This window comes from Orycteropus afer, unplaced genomic scaffold (genome assembly GCF_000298275.1).
Source record: "Orycteropus afer afer isolate SDZICR_OR568_19922 unplaced genomic scaffold, OryAfe1.0 scaffold00255, whole genome shotgun sequence".
NCBI classification, from domain to species: Eukaryota; Metazoa; Chordata; class Mammalia; order Tubulidentata; family Orycteropodidae; genus Orycteropus; species Orycteropus afer.
Window position 1 is genome coordinate 2231244 of NW_006921842.1, and position 15247 is coordinate 2246490.

The 15247-nt window shown below is 42.1% G+C and overlaps 1 protein-coding gene across 1 annotated transcript in view; it reads right to left on the reverse strand.

Annotated features, from left to right (window-relative positions):
- The window catches only part of RIPOR2 (RHO family interacting cell polarization regulator 2), a 161282-nt gene that overhangs the window by 49975 nt on the left and 96060 nt on the right, over positions 1-15247 (reverse strand). Inside the window, exon 8 of the mRNA XM_007949818.2 lies at positions 9782-9845. Coding sequence (XP_007948009.2) covers positions 9782-9845 — 64 coding nt within the window. The remainder of the gene's footprint in view (positions 1-9781; positions 9846-15247) is intronic.

Consider the following 15247-nt stretch of genomic DNA (forward strand, 5'->3'; position numbering starts at 1 on the left):
AGGCATGTCAGTCATGGGTACATAATGAATGTAGAGGATTAAGTTTATCAGTAAGGAGCCCTGGTAGAGCAGTCATTAAGCAGTCAGCTGCTAATACAAAGGTCAGCAGTTTGAATCCTTCAGCAGCTCTGCAGGAGAAAGATGAGGCAGTCTGCTTCTGTAGATTACAGCCTAGGAAACCCTGTGGGGCTGTTCTACTCTGTCCTAAAGGGTCTTCACTATGATTTGGAATTGCCTTGTGGCACACAACAACAACAAGCTTACCAATAGAGGCTTATCAGCAATCCTATTTTAATTTAATCCGTTGCTTCCAACTGTTTTCCCTACCAATCACAAAGCAAAGCCACTTATATTAATAGGGACCCTGAGACTCAAAGTCTTAATCAAGGAATGAAATAAATGTAATAAAAATGGGCAAAAATCTTTATCATTTTTCCATTTTCTAATGAAAAGAGCCAATAAAATTTTGTGATAAATTCCAATTAAAATATAGACTATGATCTAGCAATTCCACTCCCGGGTGCAGACCCAAAAGAATTGAAAGCAGAGACTAAGATACCTTGTCCGCTGATGTTCACTGCAGCACTATTTACATGTCCCACAGTTCTTGGAGATTAAACCCACTGTTATCAAGTTGATTTGAAATCATAGGCGACCCTTTAGGACAAAGTAGAACTGCCCCATAGGGTTTCCAAGGCTGTAAATCTTTATGGAAGCAGACTGCCTCATCTTTCTCTCACAGAGGGTCTGGTGGATTCAAACCGTTTTTGGTTAGCAGCTGAATGTTTTAACCACTGTATACCAGAGCTCCTTTACAATAGACAAAAGGTAGAAATAACCCAAACCCCCATGAACAGAAGATTGGATCAACAGAATGGGGCATATCTGTACAAAGGAATATTACTCAAGCCATAAAGAGAAATGAAGTTCTGAGACTATAACATGGATGAACCCTGAAAACATTATGCTAAGTGAAAAAAATAGCCATAAAAGAGAAATATTGTATGATCTCACTTGTATGAAATATGTTTTGGCAAATGCACAGAGTCTAAGGCTTTTTTAGTGGTTACCAGGGATGAGAGGGAAAAGGAAAGGAGAAATCATTGCTTAGTGAGCATTACATTCCCATTAACAGTGATGAAAAAATTTTGGAACAGATAGTGGTGATGGCTGCACAAGATGATGAATGTAATCCATGTCACTGAATTGTACATGTAAAAAATGTTGAAATGGCAAATATCTTGTTATATTTATTTCACCATAACAAAATAATTCCAATTAAGAATTCAGTACAAATGTTTAAAGTGAACTTTTAATAAAAGTCAATATTGATATGTATTTTTGAATTCTGGTGCTACAGTGGTTAAAGTATTCAGCTGCTAACCAAAAGGTCAGCAATTCAAATCCATGGGAGAAAGATGAGACAGTCTGCTTCCATAAAGATTTACAGCCTTGGAAACCCTGTGGAACAGTTCTGCTCTGTCCTACAGGGTTGCTACAGGTCAGAAATCGACTCATGGGCAGTGGGTGGATATGTAATATTGAGTACAGAGAAATCAAGGCCACAAAATTATATGTAAAGTCTGACCTCAACTATATAAAAATATGTCCATGAGAAAAAAAGTCTAGAAAAACATGCCAAACTGTTAAAAATAATGATCTCTATTCAAAAACTCACTGCCATAAATTCAGATCCAACTCACAGCGACCCCTCCTTGGGTTTCTGAGGCAGCATCACTATGGAAGTAGATTGCCCAACCTTCCTTCCAAGGAATGGCTGGTGAGTTTGAACCACCAGCCTTCTGGTTAGCAGTCAAGTGCCTTAGGCACTACACCACCAGAGCTCCAAATGATCTCTAGTAGGGTGGTAATATGAACTTTCAATTTTTGACACTGAATGGAAATTTACATGATTTTTTGAAAGATAATGTATTTATTTTGTAATAATAAAGAACAAAGATAATAAAAAAGATCACAGACATGTTGACAGGTAGAATATACACAGAGACATTTCACCAAAGTTTAACACTAAGTAGAGCAATTATGCAGGATTTTAATTTTTTTCTGTTTCTCAATGTTATGAGTCGGGGCCGACTCGACGGCACATAACAACAACAACAACAACAACAAAAACCAAACAAAATTTAAAAGAGATTCAAGACGACAAAAGCAATCCTCTCAGTTTACCCAGTGATTTCACAGAGGCAGGAAATAATTTTGATTAACTGGAAATGATACAGTCTGTAATTCTTTGATTCTTCTACACACAAAGACATCTGTATCACTTCCCAAGCCAAATAAATGGACAAACTGATCCCATGGTCCCTCAGCCTCCTCAAGTTGCCACTTATGACCTTTCCTAGTTCTGGGTTATTTTTATATTAATCATGATTTTATTCATGTAAAGATTATGGAGATGATGTCATACAATGTGTTGTACCTTTGAACAGCCCTGTTAATAAGTTGTGAGCATCTTCTTTGCACCTGGCTAAGGGGCAGTGCCATGGTTAAGATAATAGTGAAGATCCAAAACTAGCACCCAACCAGTTGCTGTTGACTTGATTCTGACTCATGGCAACCCCATGTGTGTCAAAGTAAAACTGTGCTCCTAAGGGTTTTCATGGCTGTGGCCTTTCAGATCACCAAGCCTTTCTTCCAAGTGCCTCTGGATGGGTTTGAACCACCAAACTTTCACTTAGTAGTGAAATGCTTTACCATTTAATCCACAGAGGGACTTCCAGCACAGGTCTAACCAAACCCACTGTTGTTGAAGGGATTCTGATTCATAGGAACCCTTTAGGACAGAGTAGAACTGCCCCATAGGGTTTCAAAGGCTGTAAATCTTTACAGAATTAGATTACCTCATCTTCCTTCCCCAGAGAGGCTGGTAGGTTACCTCAACCTTTTGGTTAGCAGTCAAATGCCTTAGGTACCACGCCATCAAAGCTCCTTGTTGTTGTTGTTGTTATATGCTGTCGAGTCGGCTCCGACTCACAGCAACCCCTCCTCCTTGGGTTTCCGAGGCATTAGATTGTTTCTATATAGCCACCACTCTGTATGTGATTATGTTTCTATATAATAGCCACCACTCTGTATGTGATTATGTTTCTATATAGCCACCACTCTGTATGTGATTATGTTGCTATATAACCACCACCCTGTATGTGACCATTTTGAATAGGTAGCCATTTGTGCAAAAAGCCTCAGCACGTACTTCACGCTTTAGTGCTCAGTTACTGGAAAAACCACAAAGAGTCCTAGCCACCTCACACCTGACTACCTCATCGATACCCTCAAACACACTCCTTAACAACAACCAATCAGTAGATAGCACCGACATACCTTACCTAAATTAGTTAGAAACCACAGTTGGTGGCTTTGGCCCACTAGACAGAGCCAATCAAGTAGGCACAACTAGCAACTTGGAAAATGTCAACCAATCCTGGACCTTTCTAATTAAAACTTCCTTGTTCTTGATTGAGACGCCTATATTAACCCCATTACCCCTAAGTTGTGCACTCTCAATCCTGAACCGCTGCGTTGGTGATGGTTGAGGGTCTGAGCTCAAGCTTGAATAAACAACCCCTATGATTTTGCAGTGGAATCGGCTCCTTGGTGGTCTTTGGGGAATCAGGGTCTGGGCACAACAGTATCACTACGGAAGTAGATTGCCCCATCTTCTTTCCAAGGAGTAGCTGGTGGGTTTGAACCGCCAGTCTTCTGGTTAGCAGTCAAGTGCCTTAGGTACTATGCTACCAAAGCTCCTTAGCAACTGTCCAAACTCCAAAAAACCAAACCCACTGCCATCAAGTTGATTCCAGTTCATGAGGCCTCTCCTTGGGTTTCCAAGGTGGTATCTCTATGAAAGTAGATTGCCCAGCCTTCCCTCCAAGGGGTGGCTGGTGGGTTGGAACCACCAGTCTTTGGGTAGCAATCAAATGTCTTAGGCAAGAAATGCACTTGCTGTTACTATCATCTGTCACTAGGTGGCAGCAACTCACCAGTTTGCCATTTCTTCCTACCCAAGGAGTTGGTTCAAGTAGGAACAGTTTTCACTAATAATTAGAACATCACAAGCCACTTAAAAGGATTTGCTGAAATAAAAGCAGAATTAGGGCAATTTTCACTAATAATTTTCTGGAGGATTTAGTTGGTCTTTTTTTTTTTTTTTAAATAATACTTCCGAAAGAAAGCTGTTTATAAATCCAAAGCTGGATAAGCAAATTCTAATAAAAGCCAAAATGCGCTTTAAAAATCTCAGTAAATTATTTCAGTATTAATCCATTGCCTGTTTATCTGTGAAATTACAACAAAAGCCTGATCTAAAAGAAACTGACCTGGTATTGTTGTTGGCTAAAGGGGAAAAATTCTTTCAGGATTTCTTTTTTTCCTTTCACAATTACCAAATTGCATATCCAAGAAAACTTAACCAAATAGGAGAAAGGTATTTGATAGTGGTGTTTTTCAGCTTCTTGGCCCATGTTAAGAAACCCAAATTTCTTGAAATTGCTAGTAGTGACATCACTGATACCCTGATGACAGCAAGAATGGACCAAAATGGCAATAACCAGGCAAAAACAGTCCCGGTGCTGTGCTGCTTAAAACGTTCTATCTGCTTTGTTAGCTGCCCTTGGTATTGGTCACAGAATGGGTACTAACAGAGGGGCAATTACCTTTACAGTCTAAATGTCCTTTAGGCTTGGCCTGGTTTCTTTTAGGCTCTGGTCTAGATATCTGTGGGGATTTTCACAGTTGGGACAAGCTTAATGTTCTCAGCAGTTTTGTGCAGGGTCTGGAAAGCTTTCATCAAGGCACATCAGAAAACCATCTCGTTGTTGTTGTTGTTGTTGCTGTTGTTATGTGCCATCGAGTTGGACTGACTCATAGCGACCCCTCCTTGGGTTTCTGAGATGGTATCACTATGGAAGTAGATTGCCCCATCTTCCTTCCGAGGAGTGGCTGATGGGTTTGAACTGCCAGCCTTCTGGTTAGCAGTGAAGTGCCTTAGGCATTATGCTACCAGAGCTCCAGAAAACCATCATGAGTAGCTAGTAATGCTCTCGTGGTGTAGTGGTTAAGACCGCTAACCTAAAAGGTTAGTGGTTTGAACCCACCAGCCACTCCGTGGAATAAAGATAAGGCAGTCTGCTTCCGTAAAGATTTACAGCTTTGGAAACCCAATGGAGGTTACTATGAGTCAGAATTGATTTGATGTCAGTGAGCTGAGGAGCTACCCCTGAGGGATGGGCATGGGGAGGTGGTGGGGGCCAGAGGACCTTTATTTTTATTATGTCTCTTATACTTTCTGGGCGTTTTACCAGGCACCTGCCTTAATGATATAACAACTCTGTGGCCTCATTTGGAGACCCAGATGCTATGCTACATAACTGCCCTCCATTTCCTTTCTCTGCTAGGTGCCATTTTGCCAGGAGAGCTCTCACCATCAATATTCCTAGTTCTATAATGTTCTTCCTATTCCAAGGAAAACCAAGGAGATGAATGGGACTCCCACTACAGGTCTTGCTGATTTACTGACCAGATTGCTGGTATACCTTCTCCAGAGGCCTGACCCCTTCTCACTACCCTAAATGCTGGAGGGGACCTTGTGCTCCAAGCACTGACTTTTGGATAGATATACACACTGCCTGGAATTTAACATGAATGAAGTACATTCACTGGGAAGAGAACCAGGGACCAGTTCCCTTAACCTCCATGCTGGTTGAGGGCTCATGGATCTAGTTCTCCTGTTTAGCTCAGCATTCGAGGCACTCCACAATCTGTCCCCAACTAAGTCTCCCCAACTCTTCTTCCAACAAGCACTGCAGCCACATTAGGCTACTGGTAATTTTTGAAAATGACATTCCACGGCTGTTCCATCTCTGCCTAGAAAAACAGTCACATTCATTCTAATTGATAGGTTACATTACAAAGGCATTGATTTTATTCCCCAACCCCAACTTCTGCAGCAGTCTGATCACACTATTGGTCTAGGAGGTCAGGGATCCCACTGAATTAGAACACACTGGCTCCCAAGTCCATTTTCTCCAGTAGATTACATGGAACTCAGAGTCAGGGAACACCTATCAGGACACGGCCTAATGCCTGGCCAATAGCAGAAGTCAACAAGTGCTTGATCAATTGTGTTTTTCATCATCACCTTCACCCCTCTCCTTTGTCTGTGTTGGGGGAGGGGGAAAAGGGAAGTGTGGAAGGGTGTGGTAGGAGGAAGTTGGGGTTACCAGGTCTGAAAATATTACAAAACATTCTCAGTTTATGTCAACATGTATGTATATTGGGGATGGTTGTTTTTGCTAGAATGAGAACAGATAAGAAAATAGCTCATTGCAAAAGTAGAGGATTTCCTGGCAGCATGAGGAGGTTTCTCTTTCCCTCTGTGGAGAGGAAGGAAGATTCCCACGGGGCCATTACCCCTGGAAGGTGGCAAAGACAGGCTTACGTTTGATTAGGAAAGTGGAGGGACAGAAATCAACCAATGACTATGGAGAATGAGTGTCAGGTCTGAGAGACCCCAGGGGAAAAACCCTGAGTCCAGATAGAAGCTAAGGAACTGGATCAGGAGGAAAGAGAACAACCTAGCAGAGAGTCCAAGATGGAAGAGAGTCAGAGGGGAAGCATCAGAAAGCTGTGTCAGCCATCGTGACAACCCACTGTAACCCAGTGCTGTTGTGGGTGGCCAGCTTCCCCCAGTGGATGACAGGGCCCCAACATCACCCCCCACTGAACACCAGGTCTGAGGCTCCAGATCTGGTGGGTCAGGGGTCTCTTTCCTCCCACCCCATTCCCAGGGCACCTGTGTCCTAGGTTGAAGAGGATCTTCCTGTAGACGAGACCATTCTTTGAGCAGTGGTTTATAGTGTTTGCTCTGCTCTGCTAGAACTACCAGCATATTATGGGTTTGGGCATGGGAAGGCATTAGCAGCCAAGAGACAGTTCCAAGACTCATTCCAACTTACTGTGTAACTTCTAGGACAAGTCCTTTGACTTCTCCGAGCCTCCATTTCCCATCCATAAAATGGGGGAGGGGGGATTATCACCTCACCAGACATTGATGTATTTGTTAACAGTTAGTATCAGAAATAGAAGAAATACAGTATCCTTGTGTTAACAGTGATAGGATGTGAGTGATCTGAACTTCAGAGGCTGTGAGTATCCACAACTGTGTTCATCAGCATGGCTAGTAAGTGAGTGCTGGGGGAAATGGAGGGAGGCATTGTCTGCTAAACACCATGGACTTTGTTGTTTTCCAAAACAGAAACACCCTGACAGTTTTAAAAAATATTCCAGGGCAGGGCCATGGCCTCTAACTTGCCAAGATGGGGGCAGGGCTTGAGTGGTTTGAGAACAACTGACTCAGATACTAAGCAAAAGGGTGGAGGTGTGAACTGGAAGAAAGCCCTGGCAGTCTACTTCCAAAAAAATCAGTCCTTGAAAACTGTCTGGAACACAGTTCTATTCTGACATACATGGGGTTACTTACCATCAGTTGGAATCAATTCAAGGGCAACTGGCTGGCTTGGACTCAGATGAGGACCCCAAAATGAAGACAGTGTACTTAAAAAACTAAAAAGACACAGATGCCTGAATCTCAGTAGTAAAGTAAGATTTAAGAAACTTCTGAATAATGAACTGATGACTGCTAACCAGAAGGCCGTTCAAATTCACCAGCCACTCCTCAGAAGGAAGGTTGGGTAATCTACTTACATAGTGATACTGCCTCAGAAACCCAAGGAGGGGTCGCTGTGAGTCAGATCTGACTCAATGGCAGCGGGTTTCATTTGGTTTTGATTTTTCTTATTAGATCTGCTTAAGAGAAAAATGCAGCTGTTTGGGAAACTTAGGGTCAAGGTGGTTGTTATTCCAGGTACACTCACTCACGAAGCTCTCATGTGTCATATACAATACTTGACAGAAAAATTCCCCTCCTGCATTCAATGACTCATTCGAAAATGAGGCTCTCCTGTTGAGCACTTAAAAAAAGTCCCCCTTTTTACTCCCTTAATTGCATAAAGTAGGCAAGAGGGTGATTAAGTCCCTATTAGCAACCCAGGATCACGCTGCTAAGAAACCTCAGAAAAAGAAATGAATAAATATCAGCTTTCTTTGTTATAACTGAAAATGCCAAAAACCAGAAGAAAAATGGACTCTCTGTGTAGCTGTTTCTTTGATTGCCCTCTCTGGCTGTAAATCCAACAACACCTGGGTGATGCTCTATTCTCTAAAATCAGAATTCCTTCTTGTTCTGAAGATGCTATGATATAAATCAATAATAGATTGGAACTTTTTGGAATAACTACCTGCACCAAACCCAAACCAAATCCACTGCCATCAACTCAATTCCAACTCATAGCAACCACATAGGACAGAGTCAAATGGCTCCATATGGTTTCTAAGGCTGTAAATCTTCACAGAGCCAGACTACCTCATCTTTCTCCCATAGAGTGGCTGGTGGATTTGAACTGCTGACCTCCTGGTTAGAAGCCGAATGCCTTAACCATTGCACCACTAAAAAAACAAACCAAACTCACTGCCATCGAGTCACTTCCAACTCATAGTGATCCCCATTGGGTTTCCAAGGCAGTAAATCATTATGGAAGTAGATTGCCCCATCTTCCTTCCATAGAGTGGCTGCTGCATTTGAACTACCAACCTTCTGGTTGGCAGTCAAATGCCTTAGGCACTGCGGCACCAGAGAGCTCCTTAACTACCTGAAAGGCACTGGGAAAAAACAAAGGAAAAGGCACAGTCTTCCTGGAATTAACAGGAAAATCAAAACATTGGTAAGCAATTTAGAAAAATCATAGGATTAAAGGAACAACTTAAGTGACAACACAAAGAATACAAAAGACGAGTCCAGAATGTGGGACATTATGTACAATTGATGTCTGTAACAAATCAGTAACAGGAAAAAAAGGGGTAGGGATTTGCTTTAGATTTAAAGGAGACCTAAGAGATATGTCTGTCAGTGAAGGCTTGCATATTACTAGGATGCTGAATAGATTTCAGCAGAGCTTCCAGACAGACAGACTAGGAAGAAAGGCCTGGCAATTTACTTGTGAAAATCAGCCAGTGTAAACCCTATGGATCACCATGATCTGATCTGCAATGGATCATGGGATAGCACAGTGTTTTGTTCTTTTATCCATGGGCTCACCAAGAGTCGAGGATGACGTCACAGCAGCTGACAACAAGAACAGGAAATACACTTAGCAGCCAATTACAATGTTTGGATCTTGATTTGAACGAACGAACCAAAAAAAGAATTTTGGAGACAGCCGTGAAAATGTGATAATGAAATGGATCAATAACAAAGGCTTATTAATTTTGTTAGATGTGATAATGAGAGAGTACTTGGCATTGTCTGTGTGTAAGAAAATGTCCCTACTCTGCATGCACACTGAAGTATACAAGGGTAGACTGACATAACTGGGCTTTATTTTAAGCTATTTCTTTCATGGTGCCACAGATGAAGCTAATGTGGCAACATCTTGCTAATTACTGTATCTATGTGGTAGATTTATGGGGGCTCCATGTAGCCTTCTCATCTCTTTTGTGTATGTTTGAAATTCTGTCACTATAAACATATTTTTTTAAGTGCATGTCAGGATGACAAGGTTCTAGAGCATCAATAAATGAATGTAAGCAGGGATGGTTGAGAGGGGGCGGCTCAGTATCTTTGCAAAAATGTAAAAATAGTGTGCTTTCCAACTTCAAGGAGCTGTGCGGAGGTCGCTCCTCACTCTCTGAACAGGAAAAAGAATACCTTTCATCTTGATGGAGAACTCCCCCAGCAGATTCTCCAGCTCCGCTTCAATGCTGCACATGTTCTGGGAAGGGAACAGGAGACCGCATTAGAGTGCACCTTCCTTCACAGGACAGCTCAAAGCATGTGACATTCTGAGAGCTGTGGACAAACACTGCACAAACAACTGGAGGCAGGCATTTACCTGTTGGCTGTGAGTTGCACAACACTAACTATAAAGTATTCCTGACAAAATGTCAGGAGTCCTAGTGGTGCCGTGGTTATACTCTTGGCTGCTAACCAAAAGGCTGGCAGTTCAAACCTACCAGCTGCTCCACAGGAAAAAGAGGTGGCAGTCGGCTTCCATACAGATTTCAGCTTTGGAAATCCTATGGGGGCAGTTATACCCTGTCCTATAGGTTGCTATGAGTGGGAATTGACTCAATGGCGATGGGTTTAATGGGGACAAAATGTTTAACCTGAGTCTAAGTAAGTGTCCTCCTAGGACATTTAGGAACTGGTAAAGTAGTGAAATTATCATGAACCAACAAATCCAGAATATGGTATATTCTATAAGAGTAGACCTGGACTCAAACCACTGAGTTTTGGTTAGCAGCTGAGCACTTAACTATTACACTACCAGGACTCCTTAAAAAAAGACAATATGAAAAAAAAAAATCTAGATAAACAGGATTAAATACATAACAACCAAATGCAATGCAATAACCCTGATTGCAGCCTGATATGAAAGACAAGCAATAAACAAAACAACAGCAACAACAAAAAAAAACTATTGCTGTCTAGTCAATTCTGACTCAAGGCGACCCATGTATTAAAGAGAAAACTGCTCCATGGGGTTTTCTTGTCCATAATCTTTTAGAAGCAGATCCACTAGGCCACCAGGCCTTTCTTTCCTGATGTCACTGGGTGGGTTTGAACTGCCAACCTTTAGAATAGTAGTTGAGTGCCATTTGACCTTATGGTAGCGAAGTGCCTTACTTGACTGCTAACCAGAAGTCTGGCGGTTCAAACCCACCAGCCACTCCTTGAAAGGAAGGTTGGGCAATCTACTTCCATAGTGATACTGCCTAGGAAACCCAAGGAGGGGTTGCTATGAGTTGGGTCCAACACGATGGCACATAACAACAACAACAATAAAGCTAAAACAGCTATAAAAGACATTATTGGGCCAAATGGGGCAATTTGGATATGGACAGGATATTAGATAATTCTGTAGAATTATCATTATTTCTCTTAGCTGTGATCATGGTACATGGTTATGAAAGACTGGATAGGTTACTATTAAGAGATCAGTTTTAAAATATTTAGCAGGTGAAGTGTCATGATGTCTACTCAGAAAAATAAAACAAAAGAAACTCATGGCCATCAAATTGATTCCAACTCATAGCACCCCCACTGGGTTTCCAAGGCTGTAAATCTTTATGGGAGCAGGTTGGCTCATCTTTCTTGCACGGATTGGCTGGTGAGTATGGACCACCAACCTTTAGGGTTAGCAGCCAAATGCCTTAACCATTACATCACCAGAGCTCCCATGATGTCCACTCATTACTGTGATGAGGCTTAGCTAAAAAAAGAGAAAGGAACAAAAGAAAGGGATGAAGAGAGGGAGAGATGAAGAGAAAGAAAGGAAGCATATACTATTCTTTCAACTTTTCTGTAGGTTTGAAATTTTTCATAACAAAACTATGTGGCAAAAAGAGCCCAGAAGCTCAGTTCTGCTCTAGTGAGTGCTATGATACTGCTGTGTCACCTGACAATGACTCCTGGGTCTGACCTCACTCGAAAGTTGAGGGCACAGGAAAGGCAGAAGGACTAGTACCATCTGTGCATGTGGGTAGATACGTAACTACCACTGCCCAATTCCTCAGTACATGTTCCTAAACAGAGCAACCAGAGTTCAAAAGAAAAAGTGCTGTGCTGGGGGCTGTCCCCAGTGAGGCCCTTTTGCAACTTGGCCAGAATACACTTCCAGCCAACAATACACAGGCATATAAGGTGAACATTTCCACCCGTAAGTACATTCCTTAGAACAATCGATCATGGGAGATCAGAAGGGCAGTATTAGCACAGGAAGATAGCTCAGAGGGCAGGAATATGTAGGAAAGAAGGACATAGGAAAAGTTAATTACAAGGAGGAAGTGGGAAGAGAGCCATTACATTACACAGCTTACAATCAATGTCATGAAACAAAATGTGTATGAACTGCTGTACAGAAAATGAATTTTCTCTGTAAACTTTCACCCAAATCACAGCAAAAAAAATATTTTTATTGTGGTAAAATGTACTGGGAGTTCTGGTGGCATAGTGCTTAAGGCATTTGACTACTAACCAGAAGGTTAGCGGTTCAAACCCACCAGCCACTCCTCGAAAGGAAGATTGGGCAATATATTTCCATAGAGATACTGCCCTGGAAACCCAAGGAGGGGCTGCTATGAGTCGGATCAACTCGATGACAGTGAGTTTGGTTTGGTAAAATGTATATAACAAAACATTTGCTGTTTTCATCATTTTTCAAATGTTCAAATCAGTGACTTTAAGTATACTTACTTTTATCAACTATCTCGTTATCCAACAAGGCATTTACCACAACAGTGAAAAATCTATTATCCAACTATTTTGCTGATTAGCAAGGTGGCAGGCATGGTGGCAACAGCTGTGGAGTGTCCCCTCCCTTGAGAAGGGTATCTGGGTGGCCTCAGGAAGATGGGCCATGCAGCCACCCATGCTCTGCTCCCTCCTGCTGGGGGGGGGTTGCCACATCCAGCTGCTGCCTGTTTTGGGTTCCCAACTCCTATGCAGGCTGAGGCCCTATAGTTCAAAAATGCTGTGGGAAGGGAGGAAAGAAAGAGGCATCGGACAGGGTGTCTGGAAGAAATACGTGTGAGTTTGATGACATGCCAAAGTGCGCTGAACTGGGCCTGAAGCCTCTGCCTCCATGGGGCTAGATGTGAGGCCAGGCTCCCAGAGCCCTTACAGGAAGCCCTGAGCCTCTATGACTCACCGTGTCCAAAGGGTCCGACTCGATGGCACATAACAACAACAATTTCCTAAATTAAAAAAATATATATAGGACAAATGATCTGAGAAGAGGGGAAGAAAAAAAATCCTCCATTTCATATAACATCCATTTTCATACAACCACCTGGTCTTTGGAACCTAACCATGTGGGTAAGTGAGGACTGGGTGTATTTACTGTGTTGGGCAACCATCACCATTACCCATTTCCAAATGCTTTTCATCTTCCTAAACAAAATTCAGTACTCTTTATAACTTCCCATTCCCTCCACCTCCCCCAATTTCTACTAACAGCTAAAAAACTTTTGTCTTTATATACATCTGCATACTCTGCGTATTTCATCTAAGTGGGGCCATACAGTATCTGTCCTTTTGTGTCTGACTTATTTTACTCAGATAGTGTTTTCAAGGTTCATCCATGTTGTAGCATGTATCAGGACATCATTTCTCTTTATGTCTGAGTAATAGTCCATTGTCTGGATAGACCCCTTTTTGTTTATCTATTCATTTATTGATGGACACTTGGGTTGTTTCTACCTTTTGGCTATTGTGAATAATGTGTTCAAGTCTTTTGGAGGTACATTTAGGAGTGGAATTGCTAAGCCATACAGCATAAGCTTTTTGTTTTCGTTGTTGAGAATACACACAGCAAAACATACACCAATTCAATAGTTTCTACAGACACAATTCAGTAACATTGATTATGTTCTTCAAGTTGTGCAACCCTTCTCACCCTCCTTTTCTGAGTTGTTCCTCCCTCATTAACAATAAACTCACTGTCCCCTAAGCTTCCTATCTAATCTTTTGAGTTGCTCTTGTCAATTAGATGCCATATAGATATTTTTTTTTAAAAAAAGTTGTGATTTGGTTGATAGTTTACAGAGCAAAGTCATTTTCCACACAGCAGTTCACACACTTTGTTTCATGACATTGACTACAATTTCCCACAATGTAACAGCTCCCCTCCCACTTCTTCCCCATAGTTACTCTTCTCTGTGTCCTTCCCTCCCATGCATTCCTGTCCCTGAGCTCTCTCCCTGTGTATACACAGCCCTTCTATTCTCCCATGATTGATCTCTCCAAGGAGTGTAACTACCTAATGTAAATGTTCAGATCATATGCCTGTCTTTTGTTTGGCTGGAAGCCACAGGAGTAGATTGGATCCAGACCTGAAGGGCAACTAGGGGCCACGGTCTCAGGGGTTCCACCAGGCTCTGTTAGACCAGCAAAGCTGGTTCCTTTTTTTTTTATGATTTTGAGTTTCATTCCACATTGTTCTCCTACTCTATCCAGGATCTCCTACATAGATCCCCCTCAGAGTGGATGACTCTAGTAGCTGGGCACCATCTAGTTCTTCTGGTTTCATAGTCATATAGACTAAGGATCACATGGTGTACCAGTCCCTTGGACTAATTGTATCCATGTGTCTTTGGTTTTCTTCATTCTTCTCTGCCGTGGACGAGGAGAGACCTGATCGGTGCCATATAGATGGATCTTGAAAGAGCACAGTGTTCATGGCATTCTTTACCAGTTAAACTAAATTATTGTTTGATTTTAAGAAGACTTCAGGGATATTTTCAGTTCAAAGTTTAAAGAGTATCTCAGGACAGTAATTTCAGGGATTCATCACAGCATAAGCTTTTGATACCAGCTCTGCTATACTAAGCTGTTGTTGTTGTTGTTATGTGCCGTGCCGTCGAGTCAGACCTGACTCATAGCGATCCCTCCTTGCATTTCTAAGGCAGTATCACTATGGAAGTAGATTGTCCCATCTTCCTTCTGAGGAGTGGCTGGTGTGTTGGAACCACCAGCCTTCTGGTTAGCAGTGAAGTGCCTTAGGCACTATACTACCAGAGCTCCGGCTATACTAAGCAGCAGTCCCCAGTCAAAGCCCCTGGTGACATCTGCATGATTCTCTCCCTGTCGCCAGCCTCCATCAAGGCTGTATTTTGTACCAGCAGGTATTACTAGCCATTTGAATTTTGTTTGCCAAAGCCTTCACGACTGATTTATAAGGCTAGCGGTTCTTTGTTATGTTAATAAAACAGTATTAGTGTAGGGAGTGTCTTGAGTCAATCTCTTTTGAGATATGAAAGGAGCAGATTAAGATGCAAGCAGCAAGAAAGCAGAGATGGGGAAAAAGAGATGCATCCCACAGGAAGATCACCAAGGAGTCAAGGAATAAAAGCTACAGAGACAAAGACTTTCCCCCAGAGCCAACAGCAAGAGAAAGCCTTCTCCTAGAGCCAATGGCCTGAGTTGGGACGTCTAGCCTCCTAAATTGTAAGAAAATAAATTACTGTTTGTTAAACACATCCAGTTATGGTATTTCTGTTATAGCAGCACTAAGAAACTGTAACAAGGAGCAAAACTGGTTCAGACAAGAGGTCGAACTGGATTATACATGCGAAGCAATTCTGCCACAAGTCATCCAAGATGTCCTGCAACCCC